General features: G+C 35.5%; 1 protein-coding gene across 3 annotated transcripts in view; it reads left to right on the top strand.

The window, feature by feature from the left end:
• TNKS (tankyrase) overlaps nucleotides 1–21,812 on the top strand; it is a 227,012-nt gene that overhangs the window by 118,992 nt on the left and 86,208 nt on the right. For all 3 annotated transcript variants that reach the window (XR_002523692.2, XM_031669351.1, XM_003902438.5), the window contains exons 4-5: nucleotides 1,585–1,621; nucleotides 2,368–2,443. Coding sequence is in view for 2 of the 3 variants with exons in the window: in XM_031669351.1 (XP_031525211.1) it covers nucleotides 1,585–1,621; nucleotides 2,368–2,443 (113 nt within the window). In the remaining variant the exon portion in view is untranslated. The remainder of the gene's footprint in view (nucleotides 1–1,584; nucleotides 1,622–2,367; nucleotides 2,444–21,812) is intronic.

The following is a 21,812-nucleotide window of genomic DNA, read 5'->3' as shown; positions in this document are numbered from 1 at the left end:
TAATTGGATGGAGGATATAATGAAATGACCTTTACTTTGTCAGTTGGCCAAAAAATCTGAAATACAATTTATGGGAAATTAGAAAGACCAACTCTATGACCATGAAATCATATATTCTAGCTTATATTCTTAAACTTATAACTTTATTGATATACAAAGTTCCTTTAAGAGAAAATAGGTATTTAACAACTTTTTACTTTGAAAATACCTGGTTATAGTTTCCAGATTTTAACCTAGTCTTAATCCAGGAGGCAAGACAAAGTTAAAGCTAAAGAATATTTGCTAATAATGGGTTGTAGCATTTAAGTATATACTTGGTAGCCTTGAGGTGTCTTTGTAATATTTGCATCAATATTCTGCATTCTTAAGCAAAACAAACAAAATGCGAAGTCCGTACTTACACATAAGATTTTTTAAAAGTTACTTAATCTTATTTTGTAATAGAATAACATTTTCATTTAGTCTGACGTTTTATTCTATGTGCACTTAGTATTTGCTTTCATATAATTATTTGCTAAGATACTTTTTATAATTATTTCTTTAGTGATGTAGCAAACTAAGTAAGTGTATTATAGCTGAATCATAGTCCTGGCTGTTCTTTTTATTTATTGAAGGAACAAACGCTGTATTATTAACATTCTTTGTCCTTCAATTGAGCTTGCAAAAAAAATCTGTTAGATCTTGAATACCCTAAGAAATTTATTATGGATGATTTTTAATTATATTTCTATTTTCATCATTTGATATATTTTAAAAATCCATTGTGATAAAACAGAATGGGGAAAAATTACCCATGTCGCAGTAGTTAGATATCTGCTCATTCTCGAAGACCCCAACCTCCTTTTAAAAAATATTTTTAAGATTTATTATGTGTTCAAATTGGTATTGAATTTATATGAAGTGTTAAGATTACAGCATGTTAGGATATTATTGTCGTTTCAAAATGTATTCACTGTTTTGGTTTTTGGAGCGCTGCCTCCAAGAGGTTCATGGCATTTGGTACGTAGTTCACGTATTTCTAGTCTACAGACCTTCCCTATCGAGTCAAAGGCTACATGGTTCTGATATTTGCATTTTCTGCTGCTATAAAGCTCAATAATAGTAATTAATGTTTTTTTTTTTAACTTTCCGTGTCATTACCAATAAAACTTCAGTTTTGAGAAGACTAGTAATTTGTACCTTTAAAGAGCCACATTCTTTTGCTTTTGTCTCAAAATGTATTATGCTTCACAAGTATACTGTGACAGCCTGAATAGAAAAGGGGGGAGGGGACATTGTCTTCAGCTGGCATGCTCTTATCAGAGGGAATGTGTTTCTGGACACGAGATTTAGCATTCATTGGTTGTCTGAAGAAAGCTATTTCATCTGAGGATTGGACAAGAAGCTGCGTCAATTTGCTGCCCGTCTCCAAGGCACTGGTGATGCTGCCTTCACAAGCTGGCTAACGTCACGGCTCCATCACCCAGCGGGGTGTGGACTCTCTTTTTCTGTTCTTCTCTATTTAATTCTCTATTTGCTGCCTACTGCATTTCTTAATCTGTCTTCTGCCAAATGCTAACAGCATGATATTTTGCAATCATCTAGGTGAATACAAGAAAGACGAACTCCTAGAAGCTGCTAGGTAAGTGATTCCATTCATTTTAAGTGTGTATAATGCATTAAGGAAGAGAAGGAGGAGGGCAGGTGGAGGACTATAAAAAATATAACGTTATTGTCTTGCTTGGATTTTATGCAATTATGCAGATACTAAATCTTTATATACTTTATTTTGCATGATTAGTATATATAATAAAATCTTTTCATATGGTGATGATTATAAGATTAATTTTATTTGGAACATTTCTTAAGGTACCTGCAAACCTTAGTTGCCCAGCTTTTCCAGTGATATTCTTGGAGTATTTAAATACCTATATCTTCATTTTCTTCTGAAGATTTTTCTAGTAAAGCTTGAATGAAGAGCAAAAAGTAAATGTTAAAATCCTCATCTATTTTTTTGTTGTTGTTCTTGGTCGTTTATAATTTAATTGATTAGCTCTTTACAGCATTTTGTATGTATGTTTTAACTCCAATGTTTTAGTCCATTTATCAGAATAAAGTTTGTTTGTAATTAAGAAGATGACTTTATGTAGATAAATAAAACAAAAATGTAGAAAACTACATTATTTAAGACATACCACTATAGAGTAATTAACAGATATTAATTAGAAATGTAGTAATTGAACTGAATATTGCAAAAGAGATTTCTTGTGATCCATGTAAAAGAAATCAAAGCAAACCCATATTTTACTCTCATGTGAAAAAATTATGCATAAATATTCATAAGAAGCTTTGTAATTTTATAGGAATTGACTTACTACCTTTTTATAGGAGTGGTAATGAAGAAAAACTAATGGCTTTACTGACTCCTCTAAATGTGAATTGCCATGCAAGTGATGGGCGAAAGGTGAGTTATTTTAAATACAATCCTCTTTAATTGCCTTGCAACAAAATTTTGTGAAAGTGGCGTATATATATAAGCATGTATACCTACATGGCTTTATTTTAACTAGCATCTTTTCACTGTAAATGAAATGCTGCTATATCTGTTATTGGCAGTTGTGACACATTCATAGAACTGGTGAAGCATGCATCTTAAGTAAGCCTTTTCTCTTAAATGTCAGACACTGCAAGTTATTTGTTATATGAAACTGCAGCTTTGTCGGTGATTAAAATTACAGCATATGCTCTTTTCTGGGTATGATAATGGAAACTGGAAATATGTGTGTCCTGTTTACCCATCTTTGTTAAGACATTTGTGTTTTTGATTTCTTATTTGGCAGAAGAAGATTTGTTTGCTAGATACCAACACTTTTTCCATTAAAGCTGAGAAATTGCTGTTAATGATTTTTTTACATCTATACAGCTCTGCTCTTTTATTATTATTTGTATTGGCTAAGTTTTAATTTTGGAATATTGAAAGAAAATAGATTAAAACAGAGAGGAATATTCTATATTAATATACAGTTGCCATAAATGCAAGGGTAATATATAAAATATACAGCTGGCAGCTTCATTACCTACTTTGTATTCTTGCTGAAGATAGACTGAAATGTAATCCGTTATGGCTTTAGTAATTGTAAAGTTTTGCAGTGATTAGACTTTGAAAACCAATGCACTCTATACCATAAAGTTGGTTTTTTTTAATGAGAGTTAATTTTTTAATGTTAACTAAAAACCTAAAATATTTTTAAAGACGCATCACATATATTGAGGAAAATTATATGTCTGATATTTAAAGAATGAATTCTTTTAAAATTATCTACAGTGAAAATGTTATGGCAAATATCAGGATGGATGGTACGCCTTAGAAATAATGAACTATTTTGCTTTTAAAAAATTACTTTTCTGTGAGTGATAATTTTGCAGATCAAATTTTTGCATGCTTCCCCACTTTTTCTCTATTTTAATAAAATCCAAAAATAGTGGCAAGGAATCGAGTCCCTCAGAATATAATTTATGTTAATTTGTTTTTGTAGATAGCTCATATATTGTTATATGTCCCAGTGAGTATTTTGTTTCTCTGGGTAATTTGGGGAGAGACTTCTACTTTCATAGAAGGTTAAATTACACATATCAAGCTATAAACTAGCAAAGATTTACTCAGCACTGTTACTTACTCTTGGGAAGTGTTTTAAAATGGTAACTGTTCATTTTTCCTTCAGTTTTGAAGTTGCTTTAGGGAATTTAACACTCTTGTGTGCACTTTAAACTCCAGATTTTATTTGGATTCTCCAGGTAGATAAAGTGATTTCTATCACTGTGTAGAAAAGGGCCTTCTTATCTGTGGTTAAATGCAGCTGTTTTTGAGACAGAGCTTGTTTCGCCCGGCCTATGTCAGTTTTCTATAACCGTTTCAATACTACAGAATTTATGTGAGAGTACTACAGCAGAAGCTGATTGCTGTCACGGCTTCGTTCTCCCTTCCTTACCGTTCTACTTTGACAGCCACATTCCTAGTGCAGTAAATCATAATAAATAAGGAACATGATCCCTGATACTTTAACAAATTATCTCTTCTCCCTGCTTTATCTCCTACACGAGTGTATAGAACTCATTTATTTTTCCTTTTCTTTAAAGGAGAATATACTTCCTTTAACTACAACCAATGTATTCCTCATCCAAATTCCTGTGGTTCCTTTTCTATATGATTCTGTGGCATTCAGAGTTCCTTAAAGTTCATAAATGTCTTTTTCTCTTACTCCTCTATTAGCTCTCCTTGTATTTTCTACCAGGAGCAAGGCTGGCACTTTGCGTATAGCAGAATCTTAGAATACAATTCTGTTGTTCCTTGATAGACATAATTTTATCCTCTGAGTGAGAAAAACATCTACCCTTTGCCATTTAGAAAATTAAATCAGAAGTATGTGAATGCGAGATTTTATGTTTTTTGTTATTATTAATATTATTCTATTAATTTCTTTTTGGGTACTGATAACATGAGGGAGAACTGTATATTTTATAATGTGTAGAATATTTTTAAGAACGTACCTCAAGCATTATTATTGTACCAAAGGATTCCTAAAATATAAATAATGCAATAATGTTCCAAAATGTACTCTTATACTTTTTTAGATTTTCAGTTTTTTCAAATTAAATTAGATAGAAAAAGAAAATTAAACATTTATTTTATGGTTTTAGTGCTGTGCATATAAGAAATAATTAACAATTGCTCATCTGTGTGATTTGAATTGAATAATTCCTGTTTAGATATTATTCTCATTTATGGCACAGAGTAATTCTTATTAAATGTACCAGTTGCAGTAAAGCCACGAGATATTAAATGTTCTGGGTGCTAGTGGAGATTGGGACAAGATCCCTTAGTTATTCCAATTTGTTTTATTTTCTCCCTGTTGTTATCAAGAAAACAGGTAGGCAAATCTAGCTGCTAAAATTACAAGTATCTGTCTTAGTAGATATGTAGTCCTTTTTTTAGAACATTTACATGTGTTTATTTAGAATTAGAAAGATTGTATATTAATGAGAGGCTAAAGGTACCTTTTCACATATGGTAAGTCAGGCATATAAAGTTTATTTCCTGAATTTCATTTTAGAACACAGTGTAGAACCAAATCCTTTTTTAGAAGTTTCCTAAATTACTGTATTATTGCTTGACTGAGCCCTTTTCTGTCTTAGTTTTTACTACAGTTCCTGGTTTGTAAATTTAAAAAGCCCATGAAAATGTTAATTTTGAAGTGTTTTTGGAAAAGAAATGTCTCATACAGTGGTTAGTAGGTGGGGAATTTGCCTAGAGATATGTGGGGGTTTGAGACTTTAGGTTTTTTTTTGATGTAATATGTGGGATTATACAATGAGAGTGTAAATTTTAAGTACTCTTAATGCTATGCTGTGACTTGATGATTATCTAATTAGGTAATATGTGAGAAGTTAATATTTTATTTCCCAAAGACAATTGTTTTCCTAACCTTTAGAATTCTGAAAATTATAAAACATCAATAAGGTTTTATACAGTTTATATCGTTACTATGCTTTTATTTTACACATAAATCAAAATTGCTTCTTGGCTACACTAGAAATTTTATTGACTTTTCTTTTTCCCCTAAAAAAAGGCAGAAATTTTTTTTGTTCTATAATGCTACCTTTTGTTGTTGCTCTAAAATGATACTTGTATACAATTACATACATGTTATAATGATGGCCACTTTTAGAAACATACGGACATTGATATTATTTAGTCATCTTCTACCTTCCGCCCAGTATGATTAGTCATGACAGTCCACAATTCATTATTGCCATTAGGTGAACCAGAACCTTAAGATAGGTTGTTCCCTTTCTAGAATTCTTTATTCCTATATTTTCAAACTTGGATTTTTTTGACCTTTAATCTCCCTTTACAGTGTTTTATATCAGTATCAGATGTTTTATTAGCTATTATCCCATGTTCTGGCCTTGTTTGCTATCTAAATTTAAGGTGGTAATATTCTCTTATTTTCCAGTGTTAATTTTCATAAATATACCTTTTATAATAAATGAAAATAAATATTTGAATAAAATTAGTCCAACAGTCAACTCTTTTGAGAGTTCTTTGTGGTTCCTTTCTGTGTTCCTTCTGTGTTCCTTTTCTAACTGTCTTTATTCCCTTCCAAAATAAATGTCCTAAATTTATTCATTCCTCATCTTATCAGGCAATAGGCAAGGGTTAGGGACTACTGCACATATTCCCAAATAGAAATAATATATCTTTGAATATATCTACTCTGCCTACCATTGCTATTATTATATGTCACCAAATAATTGAAAGTAACTAATATTTGATAGGTGCTTTTAAAATAACATCTCCAATGTAATTTTGAGTATTTCAGGTTTCCCTCTGTCCACCAACACTTAATACCTACCATGTGTAGGTGACTGTGCTTAGTGCCATGGGAGATAACCCTATGGTTGATGGTACTGGTTAACAAGGAGCTTAGACATTGGTAGAATGATTAAGACATTATGGAAGACATTGAAGCTAATGCACTAAAATGATACAATATTCCTTTTGCTGTGATACAGTTATAAAGTGCTGATTTAAGGTGAGAATGTTTTTTCCTGGCCCTTTTATTTTTAAGGCTTTAGTATTTAGTATACCCTTCTGTAAGAAACCACAAATTTAGATGAACAGGTAATTGGAGGAACATGATTTTAATTCAGAAAACTTAAGGATTTCTTTAAATGTCAACTTTCTGTAAATATTTGCTTCCAAATAGTTAATAATGAAGAAGACTGGAAACAGAGAAAAGTAAAGTGTTTGAAAACTGCTTCCAAAAGGAAATCAATCAGAAATAAAGTAGAATTTAGTGAATTTAGTGCTGTACCTTGAAGACACCATAGAAAAATTGTGATAGGGCAAATAGACTGTAAGGTCAAAGGGATTGGGTTCTATTCTGCTTTCCAAGTGTGTGTCAATGACTCTAGAGTTTTTAATTTACTCACGCACAAATGGAAATAACCATACCCATTCCACGAGGCATTTGAGAGGATTAAGTGAAATAATGTGGTCAGTGTACCTAGTACAGTGCACACAGTACCCTTCAGTAAATTAGATTCCTACTCCTTTGATAATTTTTTTGAAACTTTCAAATATATCTAGAATGGATACTTACATACTTTTAAGTACTCCAGTGTTCCCATTCTCTCCCCTTAAATGTCTTTATTATCTATCCAAGCTCTGTCCTAGCTGGCTTTGGATAAAATAACCTATAGGTTGCCTGGTAATCTATAAAGCATATAATTGAATTAATTCAGTTGGAGCTTGGCCTTCCCCTCTCTTCACCCAGTGTCACATTTAATAAATAAATTTGTTTAAATTAGCAGCTTATAAATTCAGAAATACATTATGGAGATATATGCCCATTTTTAAACATATATTGATTAAAAATTAATATCTGGCTGAAAATAATGCCATATATGGAATTCCATAAAGCCCATCCAGTGAAGAACTAGAAAGATGGAGGATTAGTGTAATTATTTGTATCTACATTTAAGTTTTAGAGTTGTAGAGTTTCTCATTATTCTTGGGCAGTACCCCCATCAGTACCCCCGTCTCCCTTCTCATTATTCTTGGTCAGTACCCCCCAAGTACCTGACCGGGGGTACTTGGTCAGTACCTCCGTCTCATTATTCTTGGTCAGTACCCCCATCTCGGAAAAAATTGGAAAAACACTTTTTTCCAAATACTGTGTTTGGCCAGGATTTTAACAGTCTTTATGTGGTAGGTTGTACTTTGGAGATGCCTCAATAAACTATCCCTTTTATTATTCATGCCCTCATCTAGCCCCCTGCCACATTGACTCTGAGCTTAGCCTGGGACTGCTTTGAATAAAATAAGGCACAAGTGATACTCTGTCCTTTTCAGGACAAGCCCCTGAGTTGGCCTGGCAGCTGCTAGTCTCTTTTTTGGTAATAATTCTTCTTGGAACCCAGCTGCCATACCATGAGGCAGCCCAAGCAGCCATGTGACGAGGTCCACGTGAAGAACTAAGGCTCCTAGCCAACAGACCCACCTGAGTTCATATGGAAGCTTCTTAATGATTCTAACTATCCACACGTCCCAGACAATTTAACCCCATCTGAGTTCCCGATCCATCCTTAGGGTGACATCAGCCATCCTAGCACCGTAGCTCATACCACATAGAGCGGAAGACCTGCCCAGGTAATTCCCTGCTGTTGGGGTGGTTTGTTATGTGGTGATACTTGACTGAAATACCTGACTAAAAGAAAACATAACTCAGTGCTTATTATCTATTGGGCAAGAAAGATTCCATCTTTTTTTCAGCTTGATTACTGAAAATGATTCTTTCATAGTTACTTGGAAGAATAAGTGAGGATTTTAAAATATCTTCCCAAATATATTTACATCTTTAGATATATTCAGTTCTTTTGAATTTATATCTTACAATTTAAGTATTTTCCCCCTAGGAATGCAAAAACATAATTTTATGTGCATCTTTTGGGGTCATGGTATTGTGGGAAAAAGCAGGAACTTGAAGCTAGAAGACGAGATTTTAAGTTTCAGCTGTTATTAGCCATGTGTACATGGCAAGTTTTATCATATCTCTGAGTTCTCAATTTTTGTAGCCTAAAAAAATGAAGGATTTGGGCCATTGAGCTCTAAAGTACCTTTTGACTCTGACATTTCAAGATTATTATATATTTTGTTACTTATTTTTCAGCAGAGTTAGTAGCAATTACCCATAATGCAGAATTGAATTTCATAAGAGACTGTATCCTCACACTGGATAGAACACTCATGGTATCTGCAATAAAGTTTATGTCGAGCCCTCTTCCCCTTTAAGAAAGAAAGTGTTAGCATTACCTGAGCGTACATGTCTGGCTCTCTCTGGCCTATAGTGACCTTTATCATCCTCCATTCTTGCCAAATCTTGGTAGATAAAAGGTCATACCAGTTTTAAATTTCTAACTTTTATGGATCCTAGTTGAGATGCTACTTGGGATTACAAGAAGGTCAAAATGCAGTAAGTCTGCATTGGGGAACTCTTCAAATACTTTAGGTTTAATTATATATCTAATCAAATCACTTCTTCGGAGTATGTCTTGCTGAGCAATGCATATCTTACTGTAGTGCTGAAATCCCTTAGAGCAAGTTTGCTTGCATACTTATGTTGGGATGTATTGTATAAAATCTTTATGCTTATGTATATTCATTTTGTACCAATAAGGACTTGAAAATGTCTTTTTTATTTTTCATTCGGGAATTGCTTCTACTAAAACAATCTCTATTTTGTCAAGCATGACATTTCTACTGGTAAGGGTAATTAGTACCAATGCCAACTGCACTGTTTTCTCTGTTGGAGAAATGAATTTTTAGTAGAAGGGGACCAACCACAGTGCTAAAAAGCAGCAAAATGATAAAACTTAGTTGTCTATTTACCTCTATTTAGCCACCGTCCTTGCTTTGAATTGTCCTGCCCTCATATCCCGAAGCACGAGTTTCCTGCTGTTTTCCACTTTAGACTGCTCAAGGGACCGGAGGGAGTTGGTACTAAATCCTTTGGCCATGAGTGTGAGTCATTATTAAAATTTTATTTAGAAGCCAAATTACAAATATGACACTTCAGCATCTGTTTTTAAAATTCTTAGAATCGAAGTTTAAAGTGTTCTTTCTGCCTTTACAAGTAAACCAAACTTCACATTAGTAGAGTGGGTTACAACTACAGCAGTAGCTGGAAAAACACCCATGTCACAGAGTGGCAAAGGAAAAAGAGCAGGAAGAAACACACGGGATAGCTTCTGTGGTATTGCCGATGTCCCAGTTCTCGAATGGGTGCTGGATGGTGTTTTAATATTATGCTTTATAACTTACATGTTTTTATGGATTAAATATTACATGATAAAGATATTTTAAAATATCTCTGTAATGATTATGATTTTGAGTACCCTTTGGATTGAACAGAGTGTTCAGTTAATATCTGGAAGTAGAGTATTCTACAAAAAGTTATTTAGGTAAAAGACTATATTGTGTAAAAAAAAGCTTGTTTAGGTGCAAACAGAAGTCTGATTTCAGGAAATTCTTCCAGCCTGATGAAAAATGGCTAAAAGAAAGTGATAAGTTAATTATGGATTTAAGAATTCTGAAATTATCTGTAACTTTGAATTGTCATTATTGAAACAGTTGTTTGGCCACAATATAAAACCAATGTAAACTATTTCTTAATTCATTGTAGACCATTTTTAGTGTCTTAGCTAGGATTGCTATACCATTGACATTGACAAGGTAGCTTAAACAACAGAAATTTATTTCTCACAGTTCTAGAGGCTGGGAAGTCCAAATCATGGTCAGATGGTCAGTTTCTGGTGAGCAGGTTTTTTCTTTTTTTCTTTTGAGACAGTCTTGCACTGTCACCCAGGCTGGAGTGCAGTGGTGCGATCTCGGCTCACTGCAACCTCTGCCTCCTGGGTTCTAGCAGTTCTCCTGCCTCAACTTCCTGAGTAGCTGAGATTACAGGTGCCTGCCCCCACACCTGGCTAATTTTTTGTATTTTTAGTAGAGACGGGGTTTCACTATGTTGGTCAGGCTGGTCTTGAAGTCCTGACCTCGTGATCCACCCGCCTTGGCCTCCCAAAGTACTGGGATTATAGCCGTGAACCACTGTGCCCGGCCCAGCAAATTTTTTCATGTCTGTACTTAGAAGGGCACTAATCTCATCATGAGGTTCCCACCCTTATGACCTCATCTAAATCATATTACCTCACAAAGACCCTGTCTCCAAATGCTATCATATTGGGGGTTGGGGCTTCAACATAAATTTTAGGGGAATACTAAGCATTCAGTCAATACCTGGTTATTTTTTCTTTATCACTGCCTTTTTTTCCTTTTATTAAAGAGATTATCACTCGAGCTTGCTTCTCTGTCTCACACATATGTATATTAATCCATTCACTCATCTCATTCAGTTAAATTAGGATTATATTATGAAAACAAATTTCTAGAAGTATCAAAAATCTTCATATTATTCTGCCTTTTAGAAGAATGTTTTCAGTGACTAACTTAGTTTTTCTCTATTCTCTACTAAGAATGCCATCAATAGTAAAGCTTTAAAAAAGCACTGTAAATACTATGCATAATCACTTGAAATGCACATTTGGATAACTAAACTAGTAAATTTGTAAATAGATCAATTCTAAATAAAAATGCTTTAATTTGTTAGTAGTAACATGATAATACCCTACTCTTGAATATTACAAAAATGCCCCATAAAATTATCTCCTACTTTCAGAGAGTGTTCAATACCCATTACAATTGGGAGAGAAGGCTGTGGGCAGGGAACTGAACTAGAGGTCTCTGCTCCTGGCTGTTTTTGGCTGCCGCATTCATTATACAAATGCAGAAACAACAAGGACTTTATCACTTAAGAAACTTTGAGGTGACGGCATATCTGCAGAATCCTAGAGCTCTTAGCCACATTAAAATCAGCTGAAGGAATTTGTCACTTTTCCAGTTTGCAGTTAAAATGACTAATGATCTAAGGTGGACTGATTCCCTCCTGTGTAATTTATTAAATGCCGATCAGTGCAAGTGGTTTCTTCTTTCAAGAAAAGCTCTATCTGTTGTCCATTACTTAGACTCTTTGATGCTTAGATATGAAAACATAAGACTGCAAATATTAGTTACAAAAAGGAATTTATATGCAGTTTGGGTAGTGTGAAAACTTTTCTCCTTTCATGAAGTATAAAACAACACGTTACTATCAGACCGAGAAACCTTGAATTTTTTTCTTTTCATAAAATCTACCAGCTATTTCTCATTAGATGATGAAAACCTAATGTTACACTTGGAGAGTACTAAGCATTTTTGTTCACACAAATCTTGTGAGAGCATGCTAGAAACTCATTTTCACCACACATTTTAATTCTGCTGATTCTGAGGCTGGAAAAGAGAAACACAAATTGCTGGCCGCTGAAAAATCCCCTTGAAGATTCCACAATGATAATGTTATGTTAAAATTGAATAAAGCTGGCATTCAGAGCTTTATTCTCACAAAGATTACCCTGTGGATTTCCTGTTCAATTTTATCTGCTCTTCTCCCTTCCCTTCTCTTTCTCTTCCTAATACATTTAAAGTAAAGATAGTCTTTATATTCTCACTTTAAAAATAAATTTTTGGCCAAGCTTGGTGGCTCACGCCTGTAATCCCAGCACTTTGGGAGGCCGAGGTGGGTGGATCATTTGAGTTCACGAGTTCGAGGCCAGCCTGGCCAACATGGTGAAACCCCGTCCCTACTAAAAATGTAAAAATTGGGCGTGGTGGCAGGCACCTGTAATCCTAGCTACACAGGAGGCTGAGGCAGGAGAATCATTTGAACCTGGGAATAAATATAAGTAAATGACTAACTAACTAAATAATAAATTTTTACTATTTATGGCAACTTGAATTACAGAAACCTTGTTTTATATTTCATAAATTCTGTAGCTTTTAAAATGCCTTCCTAAACATGAGTACATCTGTTACTTTGGAAGAATATCCTTTCTGAGGCTATGAAGTATCAATTGTTATTTTATCTCTGCTCATGTAATCTATCTAGGATTCATAGAATCTTATTTGGATGAGGACTTAATGTCAGCTAGTTCAACCTCCCAATGCAGTGTTAGAACCTTCGCTATGATAGCTCTGACAGGTTCTGCTTAAGAGAGAGAGAGCTCGCTTGTTTAGATCAGACCATTTTTGGATTTAGTGCTCAATTTAGGGTGTCACATTTTAAGAAGGGATATTGACCAACCAGAGCGTGACCAAGAAGGTAGTCAGAAAATTAATAAGCAGTTGAAGTAACTGGGGCAGGGGAGTTAGTTCAAGAAGAGACCAAGTGACTCTCTGTTAGCGATATCTAGAAAAATCCTGCACTGGGAAGGAGGCAGAATCAATTATTCTCTCCAATTTTAATATTGTTATTCTTCCTTGTCCTGCTATATTTAACTATTTTTAGGCAGCTTCTGTTATGACGGAGTTCCACATTTCTGGGGCGCTCATCCAATGGAACAGTCACACTGTCATTATTGATAGGGTTTAATGTGTACTGACCTATGGATCAGAATGCTCAAGTTGTCAGAACCAAGGAGATCCCTGTCTGCCAAGAGTAACTCTTGCCCCTCAGCTATATTAGTCCATTTCTGAACATCCTATCTAGAACTTGAGCCCCCACACAAAGGATAATTAGAAAGGCAGAGTGAGAGTTTCTAAGTCAGACTGCCTGGAATTGACTCCTGACTCTGCTTTTAATTTGCCATGTTAATCCCCCCTGTTCCTTAGTTCCCTCATTTGTTGTATGGAAGTAATAGTAGTTTCTAGCTAAGGTAGTTGCTGTATAAACAAGCTAATACATATAATGCACTTAGAAAAGTGTTTAGTATATAGAAAATGCCCAAATGTTACCTGTTATTTTTAATAAAATATTTGTATTTAAAATTTTTTGTATCTTTTATGTCATTTTATTTAGTCATTGCTTATGTTTTCTGTTTTCTACATCTTGCACTGGACACTGGCTTAGACTCACTATAGATTGAAGATCTTTTATGAATGTCAAAATAGTTTAACTATTTGATATAGAGAGAGCCACCCTCCAACTAATGAATTATTGTTGTTCATTTTATAGCATCTCAAATATAAAAGTTTGGTTGCATCCTACATTGTCTTTTTTTTCTATCTTGTTCCTCCTGTCCCTTCCTCCGATTCTTTTTTTTCCCCCTACTTCTGTTTTACATTCAGGAGTGGGTACATTTACAGGTTTGTTACTTGGGTAAACTGTGTGTTGGTGAGGCTTGGTTTACGAATGATCGCATCACCAAGGTAGTGAGCATAATACCCAATGGGTAGCCATCCGGCCAACTCCCCGCTCAAGCAGTCCCCAGTGCCTGTTTTCCCATCTTTGTGTCCATGTGTATTCACTGTTTAGCTCCCTCTTGTAAGTGAGAACCTGTGGTGTTTGGTTTGCTGTTCCTGCATTAGTTCACTTAGGATAATGGCCTCCAGCTGCATCCATGTTGCTGTAAAGGTTCTATATCATTTTAACTGGAAGACAACTTTGTGAGGAAGTCAGCACTGTTGTCACCCATCTCCCCCATTACAAAGACTGTGAATTAAAGACATATTAATATGTTAAACAGCCTTAGGTTTTAGGAGTAGTATCACGCCATGGTCCACTGTGATGACACTATATCTGTGGTCAGATGTGTTTAGCTCTAAGAACCATGCTTGAAAGAACCACTGACCAAGAGGTCCAGGACCGGAGAGAAAGACTCATGATGGGAGAGAAAACATACGACTATTAGAGAATCTAGTCATGTCATCTGCAGAAGAGACAAATCAGAGGCATCATACTTTTTGATAAAGAAGTAAATAAAATAGCTTTTTTTCTTTCATCTCACCTTGTTAATATTTATTTTCCACAAGGTTTCTCTTTTAAATTATCATTCTAGTATTCCAAAAGTTAAGTAACCTCAATAAGACTGCCTGATCTTCATTATGGTACTACTTAAAAATCCCTTTAAAAGACAGTCATCAGCAATGAAATAGACTTATTTCCATGGACTCATGCCTATATCGATTCTCTAGCTGTTAATTTGTTTAGGGTTCTCATCTAAATATCACTGTCTCAAAGAGCTACTAAGCTCTTTGCTTCTTAGTTTCTTAGCAGATTAATCATGTCTCTTTTGCCTGATAGAAATTTAATAAAGCTAATTATGTGTTTATTGTGTTTTCCTAAGAATTTCATTTTAATGGCTAACGTAATGTTTTATTTTTAGAAAGGAAACTGATTGATCTTAACCAAATGATGGATTCAAATGAAATATGTTTTGATAAGACAGAGCAAAAGTAGAACATTACTAAATAATTATGGTACAGCCACACAATGGAAATACTGTACAGCTATGGCAAAGAATAAGACAGATATCTGCTAATATTAATAGAGAAAGAAGCTAATCATAGAAGAACATAATAACAGTCCTATTTGTGTGGGGAAAAAAAAACAGCAACAAAAAGAACTCAGAGGAGAAACAAATACATGTTCATATACATGGAAAAAATATCTGAAATGACCATTGTGCCACTGTAAATAGTGATTACATTTGGGAAGGGGGCTTGTTTGGCTGGAGGGAAAAATAGAAACGTTTATATTGTAGTATTTTCTCTACTTTTTGAATTTTTAGAGGGAATGTATTAATTTTATAATTTAAAAAGGAGCTATTGAGGGGAGAATGGTGAATAAATGTAAAGTAACTGATATTGAGACTGGTTAAACTGAGAAAATACGTATACAATACTTTATTTTTGAAGCCAGACCTGGACACAGGAAGATGCAGGAAGTTAAAAAAAATTATAAAGATGATATGTGGAACACATGAGTTCAGAGAGGTAGTACTTACAAAACTGCTTACAAAACTGACGGTACATTGAGCAATCTTACTACTAAAAGTAGAGTACAATATGTCACCTGATAGCGTATGCACATGCACACACAATTTTCTCATTCAGGACAGATCCAGAAACGAAGAAACTGATTTACATTGCCTGGCTAAGGTAGGGTGACCAACCGTCTTTGTCTGCTGTGATCAGTGGGTTTCCTAGGATCAGGAATGTACTGGGCAAACCAGGACAAGTTGGTCATGGTAATCTAGAAAGCCCCAAAGGAGTTAGTCTAGGTCAAACTGGATCTTCATCTTAAAGAAAAACAAAATATACTATACGTCACAGTTTAGAGAGCTCTCTGAGGACTTACAGCTTCACAGTTGTGATTTTATTCTTTCTTAGGAAATGCGTCGAACATCACACATGCTTGTATTGAAGTGTCAGTGTAAATCTGTCACACAAATTTAAATTCACCATGTTGGATTATCCTTGTCCTCTCTTGACCTTTAGCAATATAAATCAAAAGCTGACAATAACTCTCATTCATTATTTTTTTTTAAATACCCTACTATATGTAAGGTACTTTGCTAAGCCTTTAAAATTCTCTTTTCTCAGTGAACTCACAGTGAATTAGGAAACAGATACATAAGTAAATAACTATTGTTTTGGCACATGTGTAAGAGTGAAAGATTGTGGCAAGTGGTTTTCAGGACCAGTCTTTTTTCTTTCAAAAAGTATTGTCAAGGCCCAGCGTGGTGGCTCTTGCCTATAATCCCAGCACTTTGGGAGGCCAAGGCAGGTGGATCACTTGAGGTCAGGTGTTCATGACTAGCCTGACCAACATGGTGAAACTCTGCCTCTACTAAAAATACAAAAATTAGCATGGTGTGGTGGTGGGTGCCTGTAGTCCCAGCTACTTGGGAGGCTGAGGCAGGAGAATTGCTTGAACCTAGGAGGCGGAGGCTGCAGTGAGCCGAGATCACCCTATTGCCCTCCAGCCTGGGCAACAGAGCAAGACTCCATCTCAAAAAAAAAAAAAAAAAAGTACCGTCCAAAGACAGAACGAGAAGAAAAGAGGTAATTATTTGGAATACTGGTATTTTGGAATCTCATTTAAAAATCTTGTTTAACAATAATAATAGTCCTAAGAAATTAAAAATTAATATTTCTATTTTATGCTCTTAGATGAAAGGTGAGCTGGATGCTAGGCTATTCTGTCTAGATGGTAGTTTTAACTTGAAGAGCTTCCCCAGCATGATCAGAGCAAGGAAACCTTTTCTCCTATACCCAGCAGCCATTCATGAGATAACAACATATATTTTATATTAAAATGTAAATGCTAAAATTACATTTGGAGTAAATATGTAATAATACATCTAGACATACTGATAGTTGTCATGATTTTATTACTCAGTAGGGAAGACAAAAGATGTAGTAATTAAATTTTTGTATTCTCGGCACATAACAGTATATAGGTCTTCCAAAGCAGATAGCTACATTATGAATCCATAAGAACTTTTAATTCTAATATTAATCCTTAGGAAGATTTTACTTTCCATCACTGTTTGGATTTATTAAGAAGTTATGTGTGAAATTAAATATTCATATTTTGTTACTAACTTAATTTTTCAGAAGTTACTTTAATTCTCAGTGGTTGTAGCTAACTGATAATTGTGGCATTTGAGTTGCATGAAGTGGAGTGGAGTGGAGTGAAGAAAGGGGAGAGGAAAAGGTGAAGTCAGAAAGTTGCGGGGTGGAATGAAGTCAGGGAGATTGTTTACGGCCTTCTGGAACATTATAAAGACTTCAATTTCTTCTTAGAGTAAGAAGACGACCCATTGGAAGATATTGAGCACAAGATTTGTATATCTAACTTAGGTTTTAACAGGATTTCTCTGCTGTCATGTTGTGTTACTCTAAGGGGATTATACTGGAAGCAAGGAGACCTAGTAGAAGGCTGTTGCCACCAGCCAGCTGAGAGGGATACTGTCATCAAGTTGGTGACAGTAGATGTGGTGAGAAGTGATTGGATTCTGGATATGTTTTGGAGGCATAGCCAAGAGAAATAGTCTGATGGGGTGAGCATAGTATGTGGGAAAAGAGAGGAATCAAGAAAGACTCCCATTCTGTAGGTTGCCTGTTCACTCTGATGGTAGTTTCTTTTGCTGTGCAGAAGCTCTTTAGTTTAATGAGATCCCATTTGTCAATTTTGGCTTTTGCTGCCGTTGCTTTTAGTGTTTTAGACATGAAGTCTTTGCCCATGCCTATGTCCTGAATGGTACTACCTAGGTTTTCCTCTAGGGTTTTTATGGTATTAGGTCTAACATTTAAGTCTCTAATCCATCTTGAATTAATTTTCGTATAAGGAGTAAGGAAAGGATCCGGTTTCAGCTTTCTACTTATGGCTAGCCAATTTTCCCAGCACCATTTATTAAATAGGGAATCCTTTCCCCATTTCTTGTTTCTCTCAGGTTTGTCAAAGATCAGATGGCTGTAGATGTGTGGTATTATTTCTGAGGACTCTGTTCTGTTCCATTGGTCTATATCTCTGTTTTGGTACCAGTACCATGCTGTTTTGGTTACTGTAGCCTTGTAGTATAGTTTGAAGTCAGGTAGCGTGATGCCTCCAGCTTTGTTCTTTTGACTTAGGATTGTCTTGGAGATGCGGGCTCTTTTTTGGTTCCATATGAACTTTAAAGCAGTTTTTTCCAATTCTGTGAAAAAACTCATTGGTAGCTTGATGGGGATGGCATTGAATCTATAAATTACCTTGGGCAGTATGGCCATTTTCACAATATTGATTCTTCCTATCCATGAGCATGGTATGTTCTTCTATTTGTTTGTGTCCTCTTTTATTTCACTGAGCAGTGGTTTGTAGTTCTCCTTGAAGAGGTCCTTTACATCCCTTGTAAGTTGGATTCCTAGGTATTTTATTCTCTTTGAAGCAATTGTGAATGGAAGTTCATTCATGATTTGGCTCTCTGTTTGTCTGTTACTGGTGTATATGAATGCTTGTGATTTTTGCACATTAATTTTGTATCCTGAGACTTTGCTGAAGTTGCTTATCAGCTTAAGGAGATTTTGGGCTGAGACAATGGGATTTTCTAAATATACAATCATGTCATCTGCAAAGAGGGACAATTTGACTTCTTCTTTTCCTAACTGAATACCCTTGATTTCTTTCTCTTGCCTGATTGCCCTAGCCAGAACTTCCAACACTATGTTGAATAGGAGTGGTGTGAGAGGGCATCCCTGTCTTGTGCCAGTTTTCAAAGGGAATTTTTCCAGTTTTTGCCCATTCAGTATGATATTGGCTGTGGGTTTGCCAACAGACACATGAAAAAATGCTCATCATCACTGGCCATCAGAGAAATGCAAATCAAAACCACAATGAGGTACCATCTCACACCAGTTAGAATGGCGATCATTAAAAAGTCAGGAAACAACAGGTGCTGGAGAGGATGTGGAGAAATAGGAACACTTTTACACTGTTGGTGGGATTGTAAACTAGTTCAACCATTATGGAAAACAGTATGGTGATTCCTCAAGGATCTAGAACTAGATGTACCATATGACCCAGCCATCCCATTACTGGGTATATACCCAAAGGATTATAAATCATGCTGCTATAAAGACACATGCACACGTATGTTTATTGCGGCACTATTCACAGTAGCAAAGACTTGGAATCAACCCAAATGTCCATCAATGACAGACTGGATTAAGAAAATGTGGCACATATACACCATGGAATACTACGCAGCCATAAAAAAGGATGAGTTTGTGTCCTTTGTAGGGACATGGATGCAGCTGGAAACCATCATTCTTAGCAAACTATCACAAGAACAGAAAACCAAACACCGCATGTTCTCACTCATAGGTGGGAACTGAACAATGACATCACTTGGACTCGGGAAGGGGAACATCACACACCGGGGCCTATCATGAGGAGGGGGGCGGCGGGGTGAGGGATTGCATTGGGAGTTATACCTGATGTAAATGACGAGTTGATGGGTGCTGACGAGTTGATGGGTGCAGCACAGCAACATGGCACAAGTATACATATGTAACAAACCTGCACGTTATGCACATGTACCCTAGAACTTAAAGTATAATAATAATAATAATAATAATAATAATAATAAAGAAAGACTCCCAAAGTTTTTGGCCTGAGTAACTAAAAGGATGGAGTTGTCATTAACAGGAGATTCTGCAGCGTACGTTTCAAGGGAAGCAGTAGGGGGAGCTCCATTTTAGACACGAGAAAAGCAGGAGAAGTCTTACATATATCATGTAGTGATGTCACATAGGCAGCTGGATTATAGCTCATGACTATATGTCATTTACTCCATATAGTAACCAGTAACCTCCAGAGTATGGAAGTTAGCAAAGAGAACTAGGCTGGAGGTATAATTGGGGAATTGTCTGTTCATGGGTGCTATTTAAAGCTACAAGACTGCATGAGCTCACCAAAGGAATGAGTTAGACAATGTAGAAAAGAGGTATAAGGACAGACTCCTGGAGTACTCCAATGTCAAGAGAATGAAAAGCAACCAGCAAGGACTGAGAAGGGGTAACCATCTAGGGAGGAGGAAAACGAGGAGTGTGGTACACTAGATGCCAAGGAGGAAAACATTTTAAGAGGAAGAAGTGATCAGTGATACCAAATAATGCTGATAAGGTCAGATAAGATAACGACTGATAAATGACCACTAAGAAATAACATAAGAAAGTTCTAGCCAGAGCAATCAGGCAAGAAAAATAAATAAAAGGCATCTGGATAGGAAAAAAAAAACAAGTCAAACTACCTCTCTTCACTGACACTATGATTTTATTCTAAGTATAAAAAACCCTAAAGACTCCAAGAGGCTGCTAGAACTGATAAACGATTTTAGCAGGGTTTCAGTATACAAAATCCATGTACAAAAATCAGTAACTTTTCTATACACCAGTAGCATCCAGGCTGAGAGTCAAATCAAGAGCTCAATCCCATTTACAGTAACCACAAATAAAATGAAATAGCTGGGGATATAGCTGTCCCAGAGAGATGAAAGATCTCTACAAGGAAAACTATAAAATATTGCAGAAAGAAATCAGAGATGATACAAACAAATGGAAAAATATTCCATGCTCATGGATTAGAAGAATCAATATCATTAAAGTGGCCATACTGCCCAAAACAGTTTACAGGTTCAGTGCTATTCCTATCCAACAAGCAACATCATTCTTCAAAGAATTAGAAAAAACTATTTTCTAAAAATCATGTGGAACCAAAGAAGAACCCGAAGAGTCAAAGCAATCCTAAGCAAAACACATAGCCAGAGGCATCACACTACCCAAGTTCAAACTATACTGTCAGGCTACAATAAAGAAAACAGCATGGCACTGGTACAAAAAACAGACATAGCCCAATGGAATCGAATAGAAAGCTCAGAAATAAAGCCACACACCTACAATCATCTGATCTTTGACAAGTCCAACAAAAACAATTAATGGGGAAAAGACTCCCTATGCAATAAATGGTGCTGGGATAGCTGGCTAGCCATATGCAGAAGAATGAAATGGGACCCTTACCTTTCACCATATACAAAAGTTAACTTAATATGGATTAAGAATTTAATTATAAAACCTAAAACTATAAAAATTTTAGAGAAAAACCTAGGAAATACCATCCTCAGCATCAACCTGAGCAAAGAATTTTTGGCTAAGTCTCCAAAAGCAGTTGTAATAAGAATAAAAATTGACAAGTGGGATCTAATTAGAGAGCTTCTGCACAGCAAAAGAGGGAGAACTACCAGCAGAGTAAATAGACAATCTACAGAATGGGAGAAAATATTCATAAACTATGCATCTGACAAAGGTCTAATATCCAGAATCTATAAGGAACTTAATTCAAAGCAAAAACCAACCCCATCAAAAAGCAGGCAAAGGACATTAACAGACATTTTTCAAAATAAGACATACAAGCAGCCAACAAACATATGAAAAAATGCTTATCATCACTAATCATCAGAAATGCAAATCAAAACCACAATGAGATACTGTCTCACACCACTCAGAATGGCTGTTATTAAAAAGTCAGAAAACAGTAGATACTGGCAAAGTTGCAGAGAAAAAGCAATGCTTATACACTGTGGAATACAGTTTGGAAATTTCTCCACTTAAAACAGAGCTACCATTAGGCCCAACTATCCTATTACTAGATACATACACAAAGGAAAATAGACAAAGATACATGCAGTTGTATGTTCATTGCCATGCCATTCATAATAGCAAAGACATGGAATCAAGCTAGGTGCCCATCAGTAGTGGTGGACTGGATAAAGAAAATGTGGTATATATACACCATGGAATACCACACAGCCCTAAAAAAGAATGAAATCATGCCCTTTGCAGCAATATGAATGGAGCC

This window comes from Papio anubis, chromosome 8, assembly GCF_008728515.1.
Source record: "Papio anubis isolate 15944 chromosome 8, Panubis1.0, whole genome shotgun sequence".
Taxonomy (NCBI): domain Eukaryota; kingdom Metazoa; phylum Chordata; class Mammalia; order Primates; family Cercopithecidae; genus Papio; species Papio anubis.
The sequence above is the reverse complement of the archived record's forward strand: the minus strand, read 5'-3'. Positions and strand labels throughout refer to the sequence as shown.